This window comes from Cherax quadricarinatus, chromosome 12, assembly GCF_038502225.1.
Source record: "Cherax quadricarinatus isolate ZL_2023a chromosome 12, ASM3850222v1, whole genome shotgun sequence".
In the NCBI taxonomy this organism is placed as follows: domain Eukaryota; kingdom Metazoa; phylum Arthropoda; class Malacostraca; order Decapoda; family Parastacidae; genus Cherax; species Cherax quadricarinatus.
In genome coordinates, this window is record NC_091303.1 from 44,990,442 (window position 1) to 45,005,757 (window position 15,316).

The 15,316-nt window shown below is 46.8% G+C and overlaps 1 protein-coding gene across 10 annotated transcripts in view; it reads left to right on the plus strand.

Annotated features, from left to right (window-relative positions):
• LOC128686675 (E3 ubiquitin-protein ligase trim-21) overlaps positions 1 to 15,316 on the plus strand; it is a 170,967-nt gene that overhangs the window by 131,981 nt on the left and 23,670 nt on the right. For 7 of the 10 annotated variants that reach the window (XM_070084327.1, XM_070084332.1, XM_070084328.1 and 4 more), the window contains exon 4: positions 9,801 to 9,936. In XM_070084327.1, coding sequence (XP_069940428.1) covers positions 9,801 to 9,936 — 136 coding nt within the window. The remainder of the gene's footprint in view (positions 1 to 9,800; positions 9,937 to 15,316) is intronic. The other 3 variants (XM_070084334.1, XM_070084335.1, XM_070084336.1) reach the window with 3 other exon arrangements.

Here is a 15,316-nt window from a genome sequence, read left to right on the forward strand (position 1 = left end):
CGTCAACATAGTAAAGCGAGGTGGCAGATTAGGAAATAATCAACAACCACTTGGCTTCGAGATGTTCCATATATAAGTTCTCTAGCACAGGGCTTAACAGGGAACCCACAGGTGGTCCAAAAGTCTTATTTATGTAAGGGAGACTTCTTAAACTAGAAAGTTAAAAAAGCAAAGCTCAATAAGGTTTACAAAATCACTGAATGGAACAGCAAGGTCAAGGAAATCGTCAATTTTTTTGGCTCAGGAAGACGCTCAAAAATGTGGGATCCTTCAACCATCAGTCATCAGTATGTCCAATAATTATAACTAGATTAACGGCCTTTTCAATATAGTTGAGCCTCTTGCCAGGAAGCTTCTGTAGGTACATAAGAATGGAAGAGTCCACATTAGGCCCATTTCTCAATCTGTTTCAGGAAGTAGTGGTAGTGGTAATACTGGTAGTGGTACGAGTAGTAGCAGTAGTTGTAATGGTGGTAGTAAACTACCCCCCCCTACTTTCTATTACCACTACTACTGCAACTTCCACTACCAACATTACCACTACCACTACTTCCTTTTCTTCCTCTCTTTCTCCTGTCCCTGTCTCGCTCACCTATATATACTGGCTCACTCACTCTCTTCTGTCAGTGTGACTTGTGAATGATTGAAGTCGGACGGAAACGTCGTCATAAGCTTTTCTCTCTCTCCTATGTGCGGGGTATACCGCCGACAGGATGGGTATGGGGTGCATAATAAAGATATTATTAAACTATGTACGGGTTATTTGTGTATTGTTCCAGTCATGGTATTGTACCCTTTTGTTCTTTTTGTAACAGCTACCCATCCTTAATGAAGGCACGACTGCACAAGGACACCATACACACTCACACAGTATACAGGCCCCATCTCTGCAAATATGCTGTACTTTTGTCAAGTTTGATGGCCTGGACACATGAACTCCAGACTGAGGGTCTGATTACCTCTAGGTCCTTTTCTTCCAACGTTTCTCTGCATTGGACTGAAACCGCTGACTGGCGAAACGTTTCCAGAGTAAAGATACCCAAGAGGTGCACAGGTGTTTCATTTATCAAATTAAGCATTGTTGCCAGTTGCTCAGGTAATATTTGATAATTGTGAGCCCCCTCTACTGTGCATTCAGCAGGTAATTACTTAACAGTGAGAAAGCTATTTCTCACTCCTTAAGAGTGCTGTCAGTGTTGGCATTTCAGATACTTTACGAAGTATTATTTGTCATTCATAGAATACCCCACCTAGGTCTTCCCTACTCATGACTGTTTATGTCTTCCCTGAATTGTGCAGGGGTTCATACTGCCTGTTCACGTTCATGCCTTGTATTTTTTAAGGCAAGCGAGATCAGTCTTCAAAAGGAGAAAAAGAACATGTTGTACGGCCAGAACTGATCTTCTGTCCAGGATTTCATATGTTATATGGTTTTGCCACTGCCATCCGATACACACACTTCTCCTCTGTCTCTTGTAACTAACAGAGACCAAGGAAATAAAGGAGACCATGGAACTAACGGAGACCAAGAAACTAACAGAGACCAAGGAACTAACAGAGACCAAGGAACTAATGGAGACCAAGAAAAGGGTTTCCTTGGAAACCCTTTCCTTGGTCTCTGATTCCATGCAGTCGACGTATTCTGTTTGTTTTGCTTCCCAAGTGACAGCAGTCGAAGTACACGTGGAGCCAACCTTTTCCTCTCCTGAGTCTTCTCTGGTTCCCCAAATAACCATTTCCTTGCCTTCTCCCTTCCTCAGTACATCTGCTCTGTATACTCCTGAAGTGTCTGTAACACCTTCGTACCCACTTTCATTGACTGTCCTGGTTCCTCAACACCTTCCTATGATGAATATGTTGAAAGAACATGCTCCTTACAGTCTCTCATTATTGTTAGGTAAATGGACACATACACAATTAATGTGACATTTTATTATGGCAATGTTTCTCCAGGATATTTTGGCAAGCAGTTACAAACATTACAAGGATACAGAAGGCAGTGTTGTTATTGATCAATACCACTCGTTCGTGGTCACAATAATATATATATATATATATATATATATATATATATATATATATATATATATATATATATATATATATATATATATATATATATATATATATATATATATATGCAATAAGATCACAGTAAACAGGTGATTTCAGAATATGCAAAACAACCACTCTGAAAGAATAGAAAATCCAAGCGCTTTCGTGACTACTCACATTATCAAGGAACTATTCTTTCAGAGTGGTTGTTTTGCATATATATATATATATATATATATATATATATATATATATATATATATATATATATATATATATATATATATATATATATATATATATATATATATATATATATATATATATATATATATATAATAGCAATAATATAATGACAATAATAATAGTAGCAATATATATATATATATATATATATATATATATCTCTATATATATATATATATATATATATATATAAATGCTGCTGGTGAGGCTAGTACACCAAACGGATGAGAATGAAATTAGCTTAGAAGCTCCCACACCTCCGTACGTCCTCGGATGGCGGCCCAACAGCTAGCTGTGCGCTGGCTGCGCCATTCTTGTAGGGTTGGGTGGTCCTGTGGTTTAAAGCGTCACGTGGTTCTCGCTTACAATGAGGCAGGCCAGTACAACATGGGTTCGAATCCTTGGCTAGTGCAGTATTGTTATATATATATATATATATATATATATATATATATATATATATATATATATATATATATATATATATATATATATATATATATATATATATATATATATATATCAATGAAATCACGAAACAAGTGATTTTGAATTATTAGCAGGACTACAGCTTGGCCAGGACTCAATCCTGCATTCCCATGCCCAGTCCTGTGTGAAGTGAATAAAGTAAGCATCACTCTATCCATTGAGCAACCATCCTTAAACACCAGGCGCCCAGCAGGACTGAGCGTGTTATCCTGATGCAAGGACATTCGTGCTCATGGAGCTTCAGACTAATTTCAACCTCATCCTGTTTGGTGTACCAGCCTTCACGAGCATGAACACGGGACTGGGTATGGGAAGGCAGGATCGAGTCCTGGCCAAGCCGCAGTTCTGTTAATGATTCAAAATCACTTGTTTCGTGATTTCATTGATGTATAGACTGCTCATGAAGGCACGTACACCAAACAGGATGAGGCTGAAATTAGTCTTCGCTGTGAAAACTCGAGGAAACAAAATATGGATTAGAGTATAAAACAAATTCCAACCACACAGTTGAGCGAAAAAACTAATATGAAGAACCTGGAAGTGATAATGTCAGAGAATCTTATTTTCTAACACCACAACAATTTCTCTACCACAGCTGCTAAGTGAGATTCTCTGACATTATCACTCCTGACATTCTCTTGAAATCTCTCATTGTCTCTAGACTGTTAGTGCAGGCAAAATTGCAGACTTTGAGAATTTCAGAGAACTTTCACTGCTTGTATAAGTACAATAAAGCACCTCAATTACTGGAAATCATTAAAATCACTTGACATGTACTCCTTGAAATGCAAGTAAGAAAGACACATCATAATATACATTTGGAAAATCCTAGAGGGAGTAGTCCCAAATCTGCACATGGAAATCACTCCCTACAAAAGCAGTAGACTCGGCAGGTGGTGTAACATCCCCCCCCCCCCTCAAATGAAAAGCAGGGGTGCCATGGGTATTCTAAGTGACAACACACTAAGTATCAGGCATCCAAAACTGTTCAACTGCCTTCCAGCATATATAAGGGGTGTTACCGATAAATCCCTTGCTGTCTTCAAGAGGGAGCTGGACAGGCACCTGAAGTCAATACCTGACCAGTCGGGCTGTGGTTCATATGTCAGTTTGCATGTGGCCAGCAGTAACAGCACCTGGTTGTTTAGGCCCTGATCCACTGCGAGGCTTGGTCATGGACTGGGCAATGGGGGCATTGACCCCTGGAAGACCCTCCAGATATATCCATCCCTCCAACCTTTTCTGGGACGACCTCTGCCCTATCTTCTCTGTATTAACGGGCATTGTGTGTGTAGATCTGGGTGTGGTGAATGAAAAGGCTTCGGAGGCATGATACTTTATTGGGTCTTGTACGCAGGCAGCGTGTTTAAGTTGCCCTGGGGCCCAACCTTTTGGGCTTCACTGCGAGGGAGAGAAGAGTAAGGCTCGTTGTCTCTAGGCTGCCTGGTGGGAGAGTGAGACCAAAGCAGGGTGCTGCAGAGTGAGCTGTGGGTAGGCCTGTCGCCAATAGGGGCAGCACAAGTATATGGGCATAGCTCCCCTAGCAGCATGCATGAGGAATAACAGTGGGGTAGGCATACCCAGCTACATTGCTTGTCTACATTACCCACAGTTTTCCTTGACTGTGTCAAGTGACTGAAACAAATCTTAGTCTCACAGGAGCAGGGCACATAACACAAAATAAAAACATATATATACATATGGACATGGACAAAAAAAGCTTCTTACAGGGAGGGAGGAAGAAAAAGGGGGTGTGCTAAAACATTGTGGTCCAAAGCAGTGAGCCTGGAGGCATCAATTCATGCCTTCCTGCATCTTGACAGATACTGCAACACATTAAAACATATAGGGAGACGCCACTGTGGCTCAGCTGTGAGGTAAAAGGGTATGGTCTCGTCTGGAATGGTGAAGCCGTCATCGTGGAGTAGTTGCTGCAGGGTTCACTCAACCTGGGGCACAATGTGCCGGTGTCCTTGAGTGAAGTGTCGTCAGCACTCTGCAACTGGGCAGGACTCCTGGTGTGCAACTCAGGAGTACATTTCTCAACTAGTACTGTCGCTAGGGAGTCACTGCAGGGAACGTGGTGCAGCACAGCTTAGTGGTGCCAGCGAGAGTGAGTCGTAGCAGGGACAACTCAGGTGCATCATCTGGGAATCATATCAGCTTACACTGTAACTGGAGAGAGCAGGCTAGCAGTCAGTGACAGTCTCCTGCTGACAGGGCTACTGCAGCTTGATAATGTCATCCTCTCGATCAGAGTGGAGTCAGAGCAAATGTTATACCAAGTGTCCCCACACTGGGTTCCATTCACAACTGAACTTGATGGTCAGGAGGAGGAATAATGAGTCTCAATGGGGAGTTGTCGCAGCTATGTCTCAGGCATGGCATCTAAGAGCAACGAGCATAACAACTTTCTGTAAATGTGGGCTCAGATGCTTGTAATCTGATGCATGGACTGACTAATGTCAGTTGTCCTACAGTCACAAAAGGGTGACATGTAAAACGAAGGTATTATCAATTGTCTGTGTGTAGACCACACTGTGATCTACACACACATTTGGGCTCAGACCACTTAACATCGGGGGACACATAAATTTTCACACCCACACTGCACATGTGGTTACAACATATCTTGCACTAGCAAATGATGCTTCTCTGTGCAAAAACCAACACTACGGCATTCACGAACGTTTGAGAACACTGAGAGGAATTAACGTATATCTTCTCCCAATCGTTCTGGACAATAGTGAATACAAATTGATAACTATGAAACTATAACACTGTCGATGTGACATCATGTGGTGATGTTAAGTGTGATGTCATAAGGCGATGCCGTGGGGTGACATCGCGAGGTGACAGGGCAGATGTCGCGGGTGACGTCACAGGGTGACATTGGGCAGACATTGTGGGTGACATTTTGAGGTGACGTCGGACAGACATTGTGGGTGATGCCAGGCAGCATGGTGAAGTCAAGCAGACGTCCTAGGGTGACATCGGGCAGCATCGTGACATCAGGGGTGATGCTGCCAGCATGTTGACATCAGGCAGCAGACGTCGTGAGGTTGCATCAGGCAGCATGGTGACATCACGAGGTGACGTCGGGAGCATGGTGACATCAGGGGGTGATGTTGGAAGGTAATGTCAGGCAGCGAACAACACGTGGTTTTGGATATCTAGCTTGGTAACTCACGTGGCTTCTTGATCCACGTGGCTTCATGATCCACGTGGCTTCATGATCCACGTGGCTTCATGATCCACGTGGCTTCATGATCCACGTGGCTTCATGATCCACGTGGCTTCATGATCCACGTGGCTTCATGATCCACGTGGCTTCATGATCCATGTGGCTTCATGATCCACGTGGCTTCATGATCCACGTGGCTTCATGATCCACGTGGCTTCTTGATCCACGTGGCTTCATGATCCACGTGGCTTCATGATCCACGTGGCTTCTTGATCCACGTGGCTTCATGATCCACGTGGCTTCATGATCCATGTGGCTTCTTGATCCACACGGCTTCATGATCCACGTGGCTTCATGATCCACGTGGCTTCATGATCCACGTGGCTTCATGATCCACGTGGCTTCATGATCCACATGGCTTCATGAACTACGTGGCTTCATGATCCACGTGGCTTCATGAGCCACGTGGCTTCATGATCCACATGGCTTCATGAACCACGTAGCTTCATGAGCCACGTGGCTTCGAGTGACTTTAGGCACTCGGATACACAGCTCTGGTGAGAATTTACATTGAATTCACAGAGAAAACAGCAGAGATGGAGTGAGTAATGTTGAGTGGTGGGTGGTGGTAGCAGTGTGGGGTGGTGAGGTGAGGTGCATATGGTGGGGCCAGGACCAATGTGCTTCCAATCCTCACACAACACACATGGAGTCCAGGACGGATCCAGTCACACTGGATGCTGAACACCACCATAACTCACCTACGACTTGCTGAAAATAGGCGTGCTTAGCTGAACACAACAGCAGCAACATACTGGTGACGCTGAAATGTAACTTGAAAACAGCATGGGACACTGTGGAGTTGAAGGGAACACCACTAAGATTTCTCGAAGAAACACAGCATATTTTGGCCTGGATCCTGCTTGTACCTGTGTCTGAATGCTGAGACTTGCAGACACGACATCAGGACAACTCATTGAGAAATGGATGCTGCTTCTACTATGTAATGAAGGAGTGGCATCTTCATGCTTCCTTCTTCTCTCCGAGCAAACACAGCCACTGCAAACGCCTTTTGCCACCAATATTAATAGTTATTTTGTGTGTAGATCTGGTAGCGGTGAATGATAACGCTTTGGAGACATGTTACTTAATTGGGGCTTGTATAGAGGCAGTGTATTCAAGTTGCCCTGGGGCCCAGCCTTTGGGGCCTCACTGCAAGGGAGAGAAGGCTGCCTGGGGGAGAGTGAGGGCAAATCAGGGTGCTTTGGGGTGAGCTGTGGGTAGGCCTGTAGCCACTAGGGGTAGCACTAGGCTATGGGCATTGCTCCCCAAATGGTAGGCATGGGGAACAGCATCTGCACTACAGACTTATATACCCTCCAATTCATTCTATTTTGTTCTATCCTCTCTAAATGTCCGAACCACCTCAATCTCTCCTCAGCTTTCTGCAATTGTTTTAATTTAATCAGGGGAACCACTAAACCACTAAACCCAGAGAGATCATATGCCTTTGGAATGGGTGGCATTTGGAACACCCTCCAGGTATACTACAGGCATCCAGATTCGATCTAAAAACACCTTCCTTCATGAACCCTAATACAGTTATTTAATGAAAAATATTACTATACATTTAGAGATTTAAAGTGCCAAAATGGATCTTACATTCATTACCAATACTCACGTTATAAGACGGATATATCATTGCTGGAATTATGAAGTTAATCAAGAGAGGCTTTCCAAAGCTATCATTTGGAAACCAGTTTTAAAAATGATCTATATAAAACTGGGCAGAGAGGAACTGCATTTATCAACTGCTCCACAAACCATTCCCTAGTAATAGTTGACCATAGTTGAAAATTTGAAGCCGATCAGATAAGACTTTCTGCAGTTTAATAAAAGAATTTGTAAATTTAGCAAACTGATATATAATACGATCTCAGATTCAGTAAAGAAAACATATTTCCAATTAAGATGCACCAATGTTTGTGTGTTTGAAACGGATCAAAAGAGGCATTTGTCTGATTGTACATGGAAACTAATATATTTAATAATAAAACTGGCTATTTAAAATTTACATAGCTTAAAATGAAAGACTTCTTTTAATTAAGCTTAATAGTGAAATTCTGAAGTATATCAGAAAAAGCATATTATAATATACTTGCAAAATCTTTAGTATGAATCCAAAAATTCCAAGTTTTTAACTGTTTAATTGTAATTTTAAAATTACATCTTAAAAGTCCAAATTTCCTTCTTATGGAATACATCAGCGTTAATATTTAGAGGCTGATAGGACGAGGCTCTTTATTTTGTGAAGAAAATTAAATATCAATTTTATTTAATAAAACTGGGATATTGGGACTAAGGGAACAAAATAACAATAAGAACCTTACTTTCTGGGAAACACTTCAAGGCTAAAAATTGTAAGTTAGTTTAATTTATGTACCCCATACCCATGGTGTGGGCGGTAGTCACCCCATACCCATGGTGTGGGCGGTAGTCACCCCATACCCATGGTGTGGGCGGTAGTCACCCCATACCCATGGTGTGGGCGGTAGTCACTCCATACCCATGGTGTGGGCGGTAGTCACCCCATACCCATGGTGTGGTCGGTAGTCACCCCATACCCATGGTGTGGGCGGTAGTCACCCCATACCCATGGTGTGGGCGGTAGTCACCCCATACCCATGGTGTGGGCGGTAGTCACCCCATACCCATGGTGTGGGCGGTAGTCACCCCATACCCATGGTGTGGGCGGTAATCAAAAATATTACAGTTTTGGTAACTGAACAAGTTACTACGACAATGAACTATTCACACATCCTCCCCCGATCACAACTGCAATGAGTTATTAATGCAAAAATTAGTTTTTTTTTATATAGTGTGCAAAGTCAGAGTATTTTTCCCAGAATGGTTTCTAATATACCACCGTGGATAAAATACTTTGACATATCTTGAACATTTCTGAGTGAGTTGTCTCTGAATTCATTAATTTTCTCGCATCCTAGTACATAATGACTCAAAGTGTAACAATAATCTATCTGGCAAAGTTGACATTTCGTGTAGATCAAACGAAAATTGTAAGTCGATCAGAAGAGTCATTCTCCAGTTATAGCAACGATCCTAAGTATTTACAAACAATTTAGTGCAGTAAGATATTTGCCCTCACACTGTCCTGGACAGGATGCATCAGCAATTAAATAATGAACCGTTTAAAAGATTTAGACTAAGATGTATCTGTGCTAAACTCTGCACTATAGGAAGGCATCATATATATTTGGCACCCGCTATTCGCTGATTTTCAGTTGAACCGTTGTTCATTATGTTTGGTGAAATTACCGTTTTTTCCATACAACAGTTGCGGAAAGGAAGGGCGACCGGCGCCACATTTTAAGTTAAGTATTGTATGTACTGTGTATTTATTTTACTTTTGTATGTTTTTTTATGCCCCAGACGCATTCGATATTGAAAAAATACTTTTTATTCCACCCAATGGGGTATTTTGGCTTATCACCGAGGGTCAGAAACATAACTGTCATAGAAATGGTGCCTTCCTGCATTTCTTTTGCGTGCACTGATGTACAGAGGCTTGGGGTTATGCGACCACCTGAAATAAATCTAGTTTGCCTAATGGGTTGTGTCATCCCTGTTGATACATTATCCACAGTCACTGGTGAGGGAGTTAACCTGTGTGTTCTTCCACTTTCACGAGAATATTGCTTACCTGTAACCTTGACAACTTCCAGAGGTCAGTTTTTACACTATCACAGCATCTGATATTTCTAGTTACCACACAATCTTGGTAAATGTTGACATTTGCTCATTTCAGACAGTTTCTCATTTCCCACAGTCTGTGGTGTCATGACTGCCAAGACATACCCAAGGCCACCTGCATGACCCACAACGTTAGCAACCGGTCAGCCACCTCCTGCGCTACCATTGGTCAACAGGTACAGTATGCATGTGTGAGTGAAAATAAACAATCATATGTAATGAAGCAAGATTAAATTGAAGTAATGTATAACATACATTAACGAAAAGAGAACTCTTTCCATGATGTCCTGTAGCCTATAATAAATTTGTTAATGTTAAAGTTTCTGATGAAAGTAACAAACACATTATAACTGGAACTTTTAGCATCTCAACATTTATATCCTCTAGTTAAAAACTAATTTTATTTACATTAGTGTATGTATTTTACACACCAGTTTTATTTGTTTATTTTTGATAAACTATCATTTACTAACATTCTTCATAAATTCTATTTTTGCTTTCACGCATTTCTTTTACAGAGTATTAATTGCCACTAATACCAACATCAATTTGTTGTGCCATTTGCTCTTTATTTCACAATAATCAATTATATTTTTGTCTTGTGTGTTTGAGATCTCGCCTGGCCGGGACAGTACTGCCAGACCTACAATAATGTTGACATCGACTCAGTTCCTGCTCATGGGTCCTGCCTTTTGATTATTAATCAAAAAATCTGAAGACTTTTCACACTCGTTTTTTTTTTTTTAATTTAAATATAAATTCAGTTATGGAGTGCCTTCGTTATTTTACTCTGGTGTTCCACTCGCTGGGCCTCTGGTGTTCCACTCGCTGGGCCTCTGGTGTTCCACTCGCTGGGCCTCTGGTGTTCCACTCGCTGGACCTCTGGTGTTCCGCTCGCTGGGCCTCTGGTGTTCCACTCGCTGGGCCTCTGGTGTTCCACTCGCTGGGCCTCTGGTGTTCCACTCGCTGGACCTCTGGTGTTCCACTCGCTGGGCCTCTGGTGTTCCACTCGCTGGGCCTCTGGTGTTCCACTCGCTGGACCTCTGGTGTTCCGCTCGCTAGGCCTCTGGTGTTCCACTCGCTGGGCCTCTGGTGTTCCACTCGCTGGGCCTCTGGTGTTCCACTCGCTGGACCTCTGGTGTTCCACTCGCTGGACCTCTGGTGTTCCGCTCGCTGGGCCTCTGGTGTTCCACTCGCTGGGCCTCTGGTGTTCCACTCGCTGGGCCTCTGGTGTTCCACTCGCTGGGCCTCTGGTGTTCCACTCGCTGGGCCTCTGGTGTTCCACTCGCTGGGCCTCTGGTGTTCCACTCGCTGGACCTCTGGTGTTCCACTCGCTGGACCTCTGGTGTTCCGCTCGCTGGGCCTCTTGTGTTCCACTCGCTGGGCCTCTGGTGTTCCACTCGCTGGGCCTCTGGTGTTCCACTCGCTGGGCCTCTGGTGTTCCACTCGCTGGGCCTCTGGTGTTCCACTCGCTGGGCCTCTGGTGTTCCACTCGCTGGGCCTCTGGTGTTCCACTCGCTAGGCCTCTGGTGTTCCACTCGTTGGGCCTCTGGTGTTCCGCTCGCTAGGCCTCTGGTGTTCCACTCGCTGGGCCTCTGGTGTTCCACTCGCTGGACCTCTGGTGTTCCGCTCGCTAGGCCTCTGGTGTTCCACTCGCTGGGCCTCTGGTGTTCCACTCGCTGGGCCTCTGGTGTTCCACTCGCTAGGCCTCTGGTGTTCCACTCGTTGGGCCTCTGGTGTTCCACTCGCTGGACCTCTGATGTTCCGCTCGCTGGGCCTCTTTTGTTCCACTCGCTGGGCCTCTGGTGTTCCACTCGTTGGGCCTCTGGTGTTTCGCTCGCTAGGCCTCTGGTGTTCCACTCGCTGGGCCTCTGGTGTTCCACTCGCTGGGCCTCTGGTGTTCCACTCGCTAGGCCTCTGGTGTTCCACTCGTTGGGCCTCTGGTGTTCCACTCGCTGGACCTCTGATGTTCCGCTCGCTGGGCCTCTTTTGTTCCACTCGCTGGGCCTCTGGTGTTCCACTCGTTGGGCCTCTGGTGTTTCGCTCGCTAGGCCTCTGGTGTTCCACTCGCTAGGTCTCTGGTGTTCCACTCGCTGGGCCTTTGGTGTTCCACTCGCTAGGCCTCTGGTGTTCCGCTCGCTAGGCCTCTGGTGTTCCACTTGCTAGGCCTCTGGTGTTCCACTCGCTGGGCCTCTGGTGTTTCGCTCGCTAGGCCTCTGGTGTTCCATTCGCTAGGCCTCTGGTGTTCCACTCGTTGGGCCTCTGGTGTTCCACTCGCTGGACCTCTGATGTTCCGCTCGCTGGGCCTCTTTTGTTCCACTCGCTGGGCCTCTGGTGTTCCACTCGTTGGGCCTCTGGTGTTTCGCTCGCTAGGCCTCTGGTGTTCCACTCGCTAGGTCTCTGGTGTTCCACTCGCTGGGCCTCTGGTGTTCCACTCGCTAGGCCTCTGGTGTTCCGCTCGCTAGGCCTCTGGTGTTCCACTTGCTAGGCCTCTGGTGTTCCACTCGCTGGGCCTCTGGTGTTTCGCTCGCTAGGCCTCTGGTGTTCCATTCGCTAAGCCTCTGGTGTTCCACTCGCTGGACCTCTGGTGTTCCACTTGCTGGGCCTCTGGTGTTCCGTTCGCTAGGCCTCTGGTGTTCCACTCGCTAGGCCTCTGGTGCTCCACTCGCTGGGCCTCTGGTGTTTCGCTTGCTAGGCGTCTGGTATTCCACTCGCTAGGCCTCTGGTGTTCCACTCGCTGGACTTCTGGTGTTCCACTTGCTGGGCCTCTGGTGTTCCACTCGTTTTCCCTCTGGTGTTCCATTCGCTAAGCCTCTGGTGTTCCACTCGCTGGGCCTTTGGTGTTCCACTAGCTGGGCCTCTGGTGTTCCACTCGTTAGCCCTCTGGTGTTCCATTCGCTGGGCCTCTGGTGTTCCACTCGTTGGGCCTCTGGTGTTCCGCTCGCTAGACCTCTGGTGTTCCGCTCGCTAGGTCTCAGATGTTCCGCTCGCTAGTCCTCTGGTGTTCCACTCGCTGGGCCTCTGGTGTTCCGCTCGCTAGGCCTCTGGTTTTCCGCTCGCTAGGCCTCTGGTGTTCCGCTCGCTAGGCTTCTGGTGTTCCACTCGCTAGGCCTCTGGTGTTCTACTCACTGGGCGCCTGGTGTTCCACTCGCTGGGCGTTTGGTGTTCCACTCGCTGGGCGTCTGGTGTTCCACTCGCTGGGTGTCTGGTGTTCCACTCGCTGGGCGTCTCGTGTTATACTCGCTGGGCGTCTGGTGTTCCACTCGCTGGGCGTCTGGTGTTCCACTCGCTGGGCGTCTGGTGTTCCACTCGCTGGGCGTCTGGTGTTCCACTCGCTGGGCGTCTTGTGTTCCACTCGCTGGGCGTCTTGTGTTCCACTCGCTGGGCGTCTGGTATCTGGTCTGTTACGTAGATTTTTTATTCAACATTGGTTCAGGTTTCTTCTTTCTATTTGCTCTTGTCTGCTATAGCTCACTAATGCCTTACAAATTCTAGGGTAATACTTATGGTTATGAGAAGTCCACCTCAGCCTCTGACACTTATCCTGCCTTCCATTCAGACAATAGGTTATTTAAATCTTATGATACCAAAATAATTGTATATTCAGTAGATAAGTATTTACAGCATATACATGTGAGAAGTAGTCTGGCCCAGCCTTCACATCCACCAGGAATACACAACCTTCTAGTATAAAGCACAGTAGTTCCATCACATGGGAACCTGTCACATTATCCTATCTGAAACAATTATCTTTCTTCCTCCCTGGTGCCTTAAAACCTAGTGTTTTGATACACTGCAGCACTATTGTTACAACATCAGACCTTAATTATAAGTCTTACCTCCAGGGCAACTCACAGTTTACCAGAAGTTGCGTTAATGTTTCTCTCAGTCAGGTCAGCACAAGAATGAGGATGACAGCCTCTGCCACCCTCACACCAAAAACAAAAGAGCATCACCATGCACAATAGTTCTCAACTAATGCATTAATACTCTTATTTTTCTCCCATAACATTAAAACTTATACTTTTAAAATACTGCTACTACGATATAATTATTATAACAATTATTTGTTCTGCTTATAAGTGCCTATTTCCATTAAAATACAGGGTTAATTAGCACTTTTGTCTCTCCCCATAAGAGTGATCAAATCTTATAACAGAATCAAGGCAGTTGTGCCTCCAACACAACTGCCTACAGTGTTCTGCTCCCTGGACCTCCAGCGTTCCGCTCCCTGGACCTCCAGTGTTCCGCTCCCTGGACCTCCAGCGTTCCGCTCCCTGGACCTCCAGTGTTCCGCTCCCTGGACCTCCAGCGTTCCGCTCCCTGGACCTCCAACGTTCCGCTCCCTGGACCTCCAGCGTTCCGCTCCCTGGACCTCCAGCGTTCCGCTCCCTGGACCTCCAGCGTTCCGCTCCCTGGACCTCCAGCGTTCCGCTCCCTGGACCTCCAGCGTTCCGCTCCCTGGACCTCCAGCGTTCCGCTCCCTGGACCTCCAGCGTTCCGCTCCCTGGACCTCCAGCGTTCCGCTCCCTGGACCTCCAGCGTTCCGCTCCCTGGACCTCCAGCGTTCCGCTTCCTGGACCTCCAGTGTTCCGCTCCCTGGACCTAGAGTGTTCTGCTCCCTGGACCTCCAGCGCTCCGCTCCCTGGACCTCCAGCGTTCCGCTCCCTGGACCTCCAGTGTTCCGCTCCCTGGACCTAGAGTGTTCTGCTCGCTGGGCCTCCAGTGTTCTGCTCCCTGGACCTCCAGTGTTCCGCTCCCTGGACCTCCAATGTTCTGTTCCCTGGCTTTCCAGTGTTCCGCTCGCTCGCCCTCCAGTGTTCCGCTCTTTGGACCTCCAGTATTCCGCTCCCTTGACCTCAAGTGTTCCGCTCCCTGGACCTAAAGTATTCCGCTCCCTGGCTCTCCAGTGCTCCGCTCGCTGGCTCTCCAGTGTTCCGCTCCCTGGACCTCCAGTGTTCCACTCCCTGAACCTCCAGTGTTCTGCTCCCTCGTTCTCCAGTGTTTCGCTCGCTCGCCCTTCAGTGTTCCGCTCCCTGGACCTCCAGTTTCCGCTCCCTGGACCTCCAGTGTTCCGCTTCCTGGACTTACAGTGTTCCGCTCCCTGGACCTCCAGTGTTCCGCTCCCTGGATCTCTAGTGCTCCGCTCCCTGGACCTCCAGTGTTCTGCTCCCTAGACCTCCAGTGTTCTGTCCCCTGGCTCTCCAGTCTTCCGCTCGCTGGCCCTCCAGTGTTCCGCTCCCTGGACCTCCAGCGTTCCGCTCCCTGGACCTCCAGTGTTCTGCTCCCTGGACCTCCAGTGTTCCGCTCCCTGGACCTCCAGTGTTCAGCTCCCTTGACCTCCAGTGTTCCGCTCCCTGGACCTCCAGTGTTCAGCTCCCTTGACCTCCAGTGTTCCGCTCCCTGGACCTCCAGTGTTCCGCTCCCTGGACCTCCAGTGTTCCGCTCCCTCGACCTCAAATGTTCCGCTTGCTGGGTCTCCAGTTCTCTGCTCCCTGGACCTCCAGTGTTCTGCTCCCTGGACCTCCAGTGTTCCGCTCCCTGGACCTCCAGTGTTCTGCTCCCTTGACC